This window comes from Gigantopelta aegis, chromosome 7 (genome assembly GCF_016097555.1).
Source record: "Gigantopelta aegis isolate Gae_Host chromosome 7, Gae_host_genome, whole genome shotgun sequence".
Taxonomy (NCBI): Eukaryota; Metazoa; Mollusca; class Gastropoda; order Neomphalida; family Peltospiridae; genus Gigantopelta; species Gigantopelta aegis.
The window spans coordinates 22,950,836-22,963,293 of NC_054705.1; the positions used below are offsets into that span (position 1 = coordinate 22,950,836).

A 12,458-nucleotide genomic window follows, 5' to 3' on the forward strand; every position below is an offset into this window, starting at 1 on the left:
AACATTCATTCATTCCCCTGCGGGGTGTAACATTTTCTTTGATAATAGCCAATACAGCACAAATTGAATTTTTTAGTAAAACTCAGTATCTATCTGTGATATTTGTATTTTTGCACAGTTCTTTACACTATTTTTTATTTAAATCTTGAATTTTTATATTGATGTTGATCATCACCTTATTTGTTTGCATTGCCATAGTTTGACACCCAATAGCCGATGTATTTGTCGTGCTGGGGTGTCGTTAAACATTCATTCATTCATTAAACATTCATTCATTCATTCATTCATTTTACGCCCAATAATCCCTTAGGTGGTTGAATTTTCTCTTTTGATTTAATGTTTTCTCTAGCTCCAAATGAAGTTTATTAAAAATCAAGGTATCAATTTTTTTAGCATATTTCCCCGGAAGTTCCAAAACGTTTGATAAATACTAAATTTCACACATGCTACACATATCATGAGGGACATCCACGCAGTGTACGAATCGTTTTTTATGGGGACAGGCAAATATAACAGGTGGTGGTGGATATGTGGTATGATTGAGGGATGCTCCCACCAGTGATATTAGTCATATTAAAATACGCCAGTGATATTAGTCATAACAAAACTATACAAACAAACAAACATATGTGATTAAAAACGTTTTGAATATACCTTGCAGAGGCAGATCGGGGGAGGGGGGGCAGTTATAATTTTATTATATTAATTTCCATTTTGTTACGATCCCTCTCCAAACCTCCCCCAAAGTTCCCTTGGCATTCCGCCTCATGTCCGCCCCGCCCCCCTCCTAAATAGACTTTCTGAATCCGCCACTGCTCTGTGTTATTAATCTATTGACGATGCCATACTCTGGTTTTCACAAAAGTTGAAATTCCGTTACACCAACATTGACACACACATATACAAAAGCGTAACCATGGCGATAACGGAAGGGCGTGGCGTCTGGCCGCCATTAGTAATGCATGGTTTGTCTGTTGTCACGTCTTTTCCTGTTAAAAGAAAAAACAAAACAAAGAGAGTGTTAAATAACTGTCAGTGTAATTTATTATGACCGTGCAATCATTTCAACAAACCTTCTCTGCTAGACGTAGCCCAGTGGAAAAACGTTCGCCTGATACGCGGTCAGTTTAGGATTGATCCCCGTCGGTGGACACATTGGGATATTGCCGTTCCAGCCAGTGCACAACGACTGGTATGTCACAGGCCGTGGTATGTGCTATCCTGTCTGTGGGATGGTGCATATAAAAGATTATATTAAGCCTATTCAGCACTCGATATGTTTGGTATGCATGCACCTCTCATGGCAGATTTTGTTACCGCCCTTATTGCTATGAATAATGTATAGTGAAACACATTTTAACCTGGGATATTCTATATGCTGCTGACTTGAAGCCATTCACAATATTAACCATGCACAGTATGGTGGTATTTTTAAAAATCTACCCAAATTGACACTAATCAGTAAGCTGGACCAGTCACAGTCCACGCACCAGAAACAACTCTACAAACCCACCCTAATCAATAAGTTTAACAAGTCACCGCCCCTGCATATTATGAAGCCACTTTATTTTAATCTAGCCACATGCGATACTCTGCAACCCATAACTTTGTTTATATAAAAGTTGAGACTTTTTGCTGTATTTTTGTTTCCTATACTAAATTGTGACCTTTTTCCTGTGACCTTATTTTCAGCGACCACCTGAACATGCGGATGGTGGGGGTGGGGGGAGAGGGGCGTAATGATCAAATGTACAAAACATGTACATGGGGAGGGGTAATAAAACATTCTCTCATTTTGAAAAATAAATACTTTATGGATGGTCTCCAGTTAGTAGTCTCAAAGACCTACTACTCATTTTACAGTGACAAGATGGCGCACATCTCTCAGCATACTTACTTGCGCTTTAGTCAATGTCCACGCTGTACACACTAGCAGAGAGGTGTGGTCACCCCTTACTTTTGAGTTACACTGAACAGACCTTTTTTGACAGAAAACCAGTGAAAACTTTGTGGTGAATTTGAACAAATATGACATAACAGTTAATAGTTAGAATACCCCCCCCCCCCCGATTTATAGTGGTGACCTTAGGTGACCTCAAAATGACCCTGATATTCATCAGAAATAAATGGAACCATTTTTTTTTTTTTTCCTGAATCTGTATACAATATATTGTTTCCAAAATTAACATGGCATTCCCACGGGACCTAGTTTAGCTACATATGCCCCATCACTAATATGGCTGTGCTCACAATTACACAAGTTAAACTGGTTTAACTATACTGGTTTAGCTAAAACGTGTTATAGTTAAACCTATATACGGCGGAAGTGTGCGGATGCGGGAACTATTTTAACGTGCCCATATTCCTACGGTTCAGGCACGCCCACCCCGGATTCCGTCTTCGGCTCGCCGGGGGCTGACTCTGGGGCAGGAGGTGGGGAGGGGGAAGCAGTTGAGATGCAGGGGACAATTTACAAATTTGGACTATGAGGCCATAAACAATAATATGGGGGGGGGGGGGGGGGGGCGGCGGAAGTGTAGTTGTCTGCACTTGCGCGATACTTCAAAACAACAATGGACCACGAGTCGTGTTAGGTCGTTGCTAACGCACTTATGGCTTGTTCTGATTTTGACGTCACTGTTAGTTCCGCCTTATAGTAGTTTAGCTAAAACAGTTTGCGTTCACTTACATTTATGCTAGGTTCAGACTACCAACTACCAGCAGGGAGTTGGCCAACTTTCTGTTGTCACGACTTCTATGATTGTCCAGTTAGTTATCTGAGCACTCATGCAACTCGATCCTCGTCGTATAACCCATTAGTCTGAGCGCAGCTGTCGTCGGGAGTTGGGGGAAATTACAACGCAACCCTCGAGTTGTCCAACGTTCTGCTGACAGTTGGTAGCCTTAGAATAGCATTAGTTGTACCAGTTTCAGTTTAGTTAAACTAGTTTAACGTTTTAAGTGTAGACGCAGTTTATTAGACATTACTCGCTTTGATCATATGTCTGACGCCATATAACCGTAAATAAAATGTGTTGAGTGTGTCGTTAAATAAAACATTTCTTTCTTTTTTTCTTTCTTTTTTTTACTCACTTTGTTCAGCTAGTATGAAAGGAATGGTGTGAAGCCACAAGGTACACTGCCTGTGTCGCAGACCTTTCTTCGTCAGCATGTCTTTGTCCAGTACGATATACGTCTCACTGTCTCTGTCATATGTAGGCCATCTCACGTCGCCAGTCATTCCATTCGGATTGCTGTAAGGAAAGTTAAAAGTTAAAGGAAACCCGCTACATTTTTCCATTAGTAGCAATGGATCTTTTATATGCACCACCCCAGACAGAATAGCACATACTACGGCCTTTAATATACCAGTCGTGGTGCACTGGCTGGAACGAGAAATAGCCCAATGGGCCCACTTACAGGGGCCGATCTTAGGCCGAGCGCGCATCAGACGAGTGCTTTCCCAATGGACTACGTTCCGAAAGTTAAACAAATGTGTAGAAATGTATAAAATTAGTACTTTTTTTAATTTTTCGGGGACCATTAACGAGCGTCCTAGGCTGATAGCCCAAGACAGCGTGTTTGAATCGTAATTCAATATAAGTACGAAAGTGGTCTAATGGATAAGCTCTTGGACAATCAAGCTGACGACAGTGGTTCAAATCCCGTCAAAGCTGGCTCAAACTTTCATCCATCTTTCTCATTTATGACCCTCTGCCTATCATTTTCATTATCTTAATTTATCATGCAACCATGCTTCCTATTGACCCGATAACCCCTACCTGATAATTTGAAGTGTTATCATGTCACTAGGAAATGAGTTGTGCGCATGACGGATGTTTACTCAATTTTCAAGTAGATCGTTTTCTTATTTTTCAGGCATCCATTTGAAGCAAAAATTGTTGAACTACATAAATAAATATAATATTTACACTTCCTGTAAACTCAAATTACCTCTTTATTTTTCAATTTTCCATTATTCGCTCCCATTCGGAACTAGCCAGCATTTTGGGTTAAACATTTTGGAACAAACTAGCAAGTAGCTTCCTGCAAAGAATGTTTACACTGGAACAGCGTTTGACGTCACAGTCACTAGCAGCCAGTGATATAGATCTTCTTCAGGTCACACATAAACTTGAGCTTATTTTCACAGAAAAAAGTTCAAAAATTGTAAAGTTGTAACACCAGAGACTTTGAAATATAATCAAAGTATTTTATTTAAATTTGATTAAAACCAAAAGTTTTTGTCTATAACCATCCACTTAAAAAAAAAAAAAAAAACGCAACACAAAGTTAAAACAAGTGCGTTTCGTCTGTATAATACAGACTTTTTCAAGAGTATAAGGAGAAACAGAAAACTCACAGGTATAAAAGGCGTTGTGTAACAAGTGGTACTTGGTGATGCCTCGACAAGAAGCGGTCAGGCCCTTTATAAGGGCCCTATGGGCAACCTAGGGAGACACCACAGCATCGTAGAGGTCTAAAATTAACGAGCTACTCTCGATTCACTAATATCAAAACCTATATTAGCTCAGCCATTTACCTTTCGACCGACCGTTCAAAATTGCGCCAAATTCCCTCAATAAAAATTGCGCACCCTTTTCTCTTTGGCATTTAACTGCTCCATTCAAATTCCATAGCACCACCACCACCACCACCTGCTTGCTACCGATTTAATCGGGCTGCTGGTACTCCCTTGCACCTGCCAGTGCAGGCGGTCCCTCCTCTCCCCTCCCCCCCCCCCCCCCCCACCTTTCCTGTCATGGACGGAGGAGCCGGCCAAGGGGGGGGGGGGGGGGGGGGCTACATGTGGGGCTTTAACTGTCTTGTTATAACCGGCCTCGGTGGCGTCGTGGTAGGCCATCGGTCTACAGGCTGGTAGGTACTGGTTTCGGATCCCAGTCGAGGCATGGGATTTTTAATCCAGATACCGACTCCAAACCCTGAGTGAGTGCTCCGCAAGACTCAATGGGTAGGTGTAAACCACTTGCACCGACCAGTGATCCATAACTGGTTCAACAAAGGCCATGGTTTGTGCTATCCTGCCTGTGGGAAGCGCAAATAAAAGATCCCTTGCTGCTAATTGGAAGAGTAGCCCATATAGTGGCGACAGCGGGTTTCCTCTCAAAATCTGTGTGGTCCTTAACCATATGCCTGACGCCATATAACCGTAAATAAAATGTGTTGAGTGCGTCGTTAAATAAAACATTTCCTTCTTCTTCCTGTCTTGTTATATTTAATATTATGTGTGTGCCCTGAAGGTCTTGTGCTAAAACTGTCGATAGTTTGTCCAACATCTTGAATTTGGCATTTATTGCGGGTTATACAATAAACCACAAAATTAGACTGACAATTAAGAGTATGTTTGATGTAGAAAGTTTTAACGTCTCTGGGTGTTTTTTATTGTAGAAGTAGTCGTCATCGTTTCACATGATTTACCTCTAAGTCTACCACAGGGTTTACATCCCCACTTTTCTGGGCAAGTATCTGTGAATCTGAGTTTATTAATTTTCAAAATGTTGCCAACTGTTGCACTTCTTCTTTGAGCAATAATAATTCTGGGGGTTTTCTACAACCTTGGACATTCTATTGCTTGTTTTAAGGATATTGTCGTCTTGTGCTAGTTGTCGTATATCAGGCTGGCAAGGATCATAGGTACTGACCCACGGGATGATGTCAGAGTTAACACTGTCTCTATGATAACATGTCAGGTCTAATTTTGACTTTTTCAAACATCTTCAAAATTTTGTTACGTTTGTAAATTTTGAAAAAGTAACATCTTTTGAGGATTTCTTATCTGAACCAATTTTTTATAATTCCGAAATACAAATTGACAGGAAAACCTTTTTGAAAAAGAAATGGCTTGAAAAAGGCATTTCTCAGATTTGGGATCTCGTTAATGAGCGAGGAGATTTGTTTTACTTTAAATTAATTTAATGATATACACGAGTTAGATGCTTCTTTTCTAGAATACCATGGCGTCGTTAATTCCGTTAAGTCATATTTTAGGAATACAAATATTTAAAAAGTTGAAACAAATATCTCCTTGGACGATTCTCCGGTTCAACGGACACTTTGCTCTATTAGAAAAGCCTCCTCAAATTTATATTATTACACATTTTGAAAATGAATAAACTCAGATTCACACATACATGCCCAGAAAAGTGGGGATGTAAACCTGTAAGTAACTGACCGGCCTCGGTGGCGTCGTGGTAGGCCATCGGTCTACAGGCTGGTAGGTACTGGGTTCGGATCCCAGTCGAGGCATGGGATTTTAAATCCAGATACCGACTCCAAACCCTGAGTGAGTGCTCCGCAAGGCTTAATGGGTAGGTGTAAACCACTTGCACCGACCAGTGATCCATAACTGGTTCAACAAAGGCCATGGTTTGTGCTCTCCTGCCTATGGGAAGCGCAAATAAAAGATCCCTTGCTGCTAATCGGAAGAGTAGCCCATGTAGTGGCGACAGCGGGTTTCCTCTCAAAATCTGTGTGGTCTTTAACCATATGTCTGACGCCATATAACCGTAAATAAAATGTGTTGAGTGCGTCGTTAAATAAAACATTTCTTTCTTTCTGTAAGTAACTGAAAAATTCGACTTGCCTTGCTACAAATACGACGTATTCTGAGAGCGCCACTGTGGGGGATAGAGTCGAAAAACATGACGGGGGTGGCAACTAGTAGATGGGAGGTATCTGTGTGAAGCTCATTCTTTAGAAATCAAGTTTGTCTGGAAATAATTACCATCACAAATCACTTTTACATCCAGGAATGGTACCCACTCTTGGCTAATCTCATGGTAAATTTGATGTGAGTGTGATGTGAATTCAGACAAGTGAAGAAAAACGAAAGACATTTTTATATGCACCATCCCACAGACAGGGTAGTACATACCACGGCGTTTGATATACCAGTTGTGGTGCACTGGCTGGAACGAGAAATAGCCCAATGGGCCCACGACGGGGATCGATCCCACACCGACCGCGCATCGAGCGAACGCTGTACCACTGGGCTACGTCCCGCCCCTTGTCACTGAGAAGTCTTCCAACAAAGGTGGTTTAAACTTTAAAGGGACATTCCCGAGTTTGCTTCCATTTTTAAGATGTTATCGACTAACAGAGACTTTTTGACGATTGTAATTACATATCAAATATATTTTTCTGCATAAAATATTAGTGGCTGTATATTAAACATGTTTCTGATCGTTCTAATATTTATACTAGGTTAAATTTCATTTTATTTCCTAAAAAAGATTTTTTCGTACGTACGAAATTATTTGAAGACAAAATCCAGTTTGGGCTTTATACAAATATTAAAACAACCAGAAACACATTGAATATACAGACACTGATATTCTAAACAAGAAAATATATCTAATATGTAAGTTTAATCGTAGAAATCTTTTTTTATTCGGAAACATCTTACAATGCAGCAAACTCGGGAATGTCCCTTTAATTGAAGACATCTGGGGAAAGTCTTTTTAAGTCTACACTGTAATGTTCTTCAAACCTGACAAGTCTGTCTGCTTCAGTCCTCACAATTAAATTTTAGAATTTGAAAACTCATAACTATTTAGGCTGGCTATGCCATTCCCAAGATGCTTTCGGGCACTTGTTATTGTCCGACATCCTGTAGTAGTTTCTACACGATAAAACGAATAGTTTCTATACCGCTTTTAGCTGAAACATAAATTAAAATATAGCTTGAAAGGGGTTGCATGATATTTGGCTCGGTTTGATAAAGGTATAACAGGCTCGCTGAAACTCGCATGTGACACCATTATCTAAACCTCGCCCAAAAAACACGATATCAAAACGTAGTAACCTGATTTCAATCTGTTTTGACCCTTTCTGTCAATTTCCACCGACTCTGTCTTCTGAGCTGTCCACACCATCGCCTACCTGTCCTCGTCCTCTGTCGCTAATAAAGCTGGTCTGACCCACAACACTACATAATGACCGCCCGTAGTAGGGAATCATAGTAGGTAGTTACAAGTACCTATTAACAATGTCAGAAGTAACTATTGAACGGATCCGACGAAAGACCGAAATGGACCGAAAAAGGACCGAAAAGGACCCAAAGGGACCGAAATGGACCGATAAAACACCGAAAGGGACCAAAAGGGACCGACGAAACACCGAAAGGGACCTAAAGGGACCGAAATGCGACCGAAACGGATCGAAATGGACCATAAATAACCGAAATGTGCCAAAATAACATTGAAATGAGACTTTAAAGATCATAACGGAGTTGATAGTACAGCTTAACTTTTACCCAGAAGTGTAATTCCATACTGTGTAATTACTGTATTGTAGTACATTAATATTATGCAAACAATTAACATTGTATATCTTAGATTGCATATTTCAGACGTTTTGACAGCAGTAAGTGACACGCACGCACACAATAAATGCACACAATAGACATGAATTTAGGTATTGGTAGGACATGTGTTGAAGCCCAAAATGTCCCAACTGCCCAAGATGTCCCAATTGGTATTGGAAGGACATGTGTTGAAGCCCAATATTTTCCATTTCCATGTATGTAAAACGTGTATTTTGTGTATTTGACACACGGAAAAAGCAAGGCATTAATACAAAGATTCACGCAGACAAACACAATACAACCAACACACAGACAGGAACATGTGATATTGCTAAAATATCTTCGAGACAAAATACATCACTAAAAATGTCAAATTATGTCAGGAATCCCTTTTTGTCATGGCTATCTGTGATATAAATTCTGGATACACTACATGAACAGTTTGTGATAGTGCCCACTGGCATAACCATCATATTTAAGCACTATTATATCAAACGAACTTTATGTTTTCTGATCTCTTATTGTTTGTATCCCACGACTCTTTGATGGTGATTTAAAAAGAAAACAAAATAATATTTATGCCGATTATACCCAACACTTATAAATAAACAATAAGATTCGGAATAATATTTATGCCGATTATAACTTATATTATATAACAACTAGCGTCGGTGATATAAACAAGATCAATGCAGCCATTAAAACACAAAAATATACCACATACAAGTTGTAAAGGAAGCTTAAACCCTTTGTGAACAGGCAATACGATATCGCGTCAACACTATTGTGGATCATTCATTGTGAACAGGCAATACGATATCGCGTCAACACTATTGTGGATCATTCATTGTGAACAGGCAATACGATATCGCGTCAACACTATTGTGGATCATTCATTGTCAACAGGCATACGATATCGCGTCACACTATTGTGGATCATTCATTGTGAACAGGCAATACGATATCGCGTCAACACTATTGTGGATCATTCATTGTGAACAGGCAATACGATATCGCGTCTACACTATTGTGGATCATTCATTGTGAACAGGCAATACGATATCGCGTCTACACTATTGTGGATCATTCATTGTGAACAGGCAATACGATATCGCGTCTACACTATTCTACATTGTGAACAGGCAATACGATATCTCTCTCACTATTCTCGTAAAATTCCTCATATTGGGAACTAAAAATAAATTATCACGATCAAGAAATATTCTTCGCACACAAATATTCTCTTCGAAATAAATTGATAGTCTCTTTTTTGCAACACCTCTTGTAATTTCAACCCATAGTATATGCGGCTAACAGTTACAATGTGTGTGCACTTGAGTTTTCTAATTCATTATTTTTATTCACAAAACGTACTTCAGTTACTACAAATGATATCACTGAATAAAATAGCAACAAGCAATAGGGTGAAAAGCAGACAGAAAGAAATGTTTTATTTAACGACGCACTCAACACATTTTATCTACGGTTATATGGCGTCAGACATATGGTTAAGGACCACACAGATTTTGAGAGGAAACCCGCTGTCGCCCATACATGGGCTACTCTTCCAATTAGCAGCAAGGGATCTTTTATTTGCGCTTCCCACAGGCAGGATAGCACAAACCATGGCCTTTGTTGAACCAGTTATGGATCACTAGTCGGTGCAAGTGGTTTACACACCTACCCATTGAGCCTTGCGCAGCACTCACTTCAGGGTTTGGAAGGTCTTTATATCTGGATTAAAAATCCCATGCCTCGGCTGGGATCCGAACCCGTCACCTACCAGCTTGTCGAAGATGGAGTGATCGACGCCACCGAGGCCGGTATATATATATACACATATATATATATATATATATATATATATATATATATATATATATATATATATATATATATATTATATATATATATATTATATATATATATATATATGTATTGCTCCATATGTATATATATATATATATATATATATATATATATATATATATATATATATATGTATATATGTATATATTTGTATATATATATATTAATATTATATATTGATATATATATGATATATGGTAACCTTATATATATATGATATATATATATGCCTTATAAGATATATATGTCCCTATATATATCCAGCACCCTGCTATATATATAGTCTATATATAAACACCAATGTACATGTATATATATATAGTTTTGTTTAATATATGTCAGTGCTCAAGCGATATATATAAATGTGCCCCATAACTTCGCTCTGACCAGCCTAATTCCAGACTTCAGTAGTTCTTCATCGTTTTATTGCTACAGCTCAATGACGTATGGTCAAATAATGACCACACTCTTCAGGCAATATTAACGAATACTGTTAAAACTTTGCGACTGATGACGTCACAACATCAGTTGATGTATGACGTAATGGACTCGACATACTATATCGCGTCACCAAGAAAGTTTTGAGAATTCAGGTCTTATGCTGGCGCTTGGTACAGTTAGGTGACATCGGTGTTACTGGTGTTTTTGAGAACGAATTTATTTCGGTGGTGGCATGGACTTGGCTAATTCATTGCGTTTGTTCAGGCTGCACAGGTGTTTCTGACATATTATGATAAACTTTTCGAAAAGGCATCGGTCACACTGCAGGTTGGCATTTTTTACCTAGACTGTAGGGTTGCATTTTTGAAACTTCCACTTTATGTGGAAGGATTTGTTATTTCCTTCAGGTTCCATATGTGTTTTGACAGCTCATGTTTCATCTTTTCAACTTCATGTTGGCAGGTCGCCGTGTGGTTTCTGTATCGTTCTTTGAAATTGGTTGCTAGCCCTACGTATGATTCTGTGTTTGATTTGTTGTTACTGTTGCTTGGTACACCACGTTGTATTGGAGGCATTTTCTGTCAAGTGGGCATTCGGGTGTCTTTCTAGTTGCACTCTTTTTTTGGTTGCTGTGCTGGCGTCGTGTATCAATCAGAGAGTATTTTCTTGTTGTGGGATGAGATGGTGTTTTCCTCTGGGTTCTGGCTTGACCATGAGTAGCTAAGTTTGATGTACTGTTAAAGACTCTGCGTGGTGAAGTTGGTTAAATGGTGAAGCAATTTGCGATTGTGTTTCTAAACTTTTTCCCGAGTTGCTTTTGACGTTAGATATATATATGTGTAAAGAAGGTGTGTATGTGGAAAGTGTGATTTGTGTGTGTGTGTGTGTATAGAGTACATATCCATGTATGTAGGATGTAGGGATGTAAGTAGCGATGTATGTATGTATGTATGTAGTTATATATGTATTAATAATAATAATAATAATAATAATATTATATCTCAGCAATTACGGAATGGAAGGGCGCTATGCCCCACCAAAACATCGACCCTCTGCTGCCCCTTGAGTTCTTTACACATCGCTCTATGATTATGATATTATTTTTGCCTAATAAACGATATGAAAAGACTCGAAGTTCTTTACAACAAGATATTACAACTTCTGGATAAAATGTTGGTCCATTTCGGAGTTTCTTCGATCCATTTCGGTCCCTTTCGGTGTTTCGTCGGTCCATTTCGGTCCCTTTCGTCGGACCACTAAAGGGTCCGGCTAAGCCCACCGCTAAAAGCTGATGGGGAATGGCAGGTGTGTGGCACGGATAGTCCCAGGAGACGAGCGCATGCCGCTGTTCAAGAGACAAGGACTGGGATGTGCAGGTGGACAGCGAAAGAAGTTGAAAGATAGGAGGATTGCTCGATCTGGAAGAAATGAGATGGAATTCAAAGGAAAGAAAAGAAAGGGGCAGTTGGACAATAATAATAATAATAATAATAATAATAATAAAAAAATTAAAACATTTTTTGATTTAATTATAGAATAAAGTGACTTGTTCTCACATTTTTAAATAAATAAACAAAATATTAATTAATTAATGTTCGATAAAACCCTTTGGGTCTTCTTAACTTACCCCGTTTTTGCGAAGTTTGTCCAAAACGTCATCATGTCCTCACTGATTTTCTTATCCTCCTCCGAGAACCCGCGACTCATGTTTAACGGGTGTCCGAACACCAGCTCCAGTTCGTAAATGTGCATCACTCCGGTCCATTCTGGGAAAGGCGAAGTCGAAATCCTATGTTCAAACGAATACATATAGATGTCGTTG

The 12,458-nt window shown here is 39.2% G+C and overlaps 1 protein-coding gene across 1 annotated transcript in view; it reads right to left on the bottom strand.

Moving 5' to 3' along the window:
• Window positions 1–321: 321 nt before the first annotated feature.
• The window catches only part of LOC121376906 (cholinesterase 1-like), a 13,980-nt gene continuing 1,843 nt past the window's right edge, over window positions 322–12,458 (bottom strand). The window contains 3 exon segments of the mRNA XM_041504692.1: window positions 322–989; window positions 3,094–3,254; window positions 12,264–12,458. The exon segment at window positions 12,264–12,458 is cut by the window's right edge and continues 1,843 nt beyond it. Of these exon segments, the coding sequence (XP_041360626.1) occupies window positions 877–989; window positions 3,094–3,254; window positions 12,264–12,458 (469 nt within the window). The 3' untranslated portion in view covers window positions 322–876.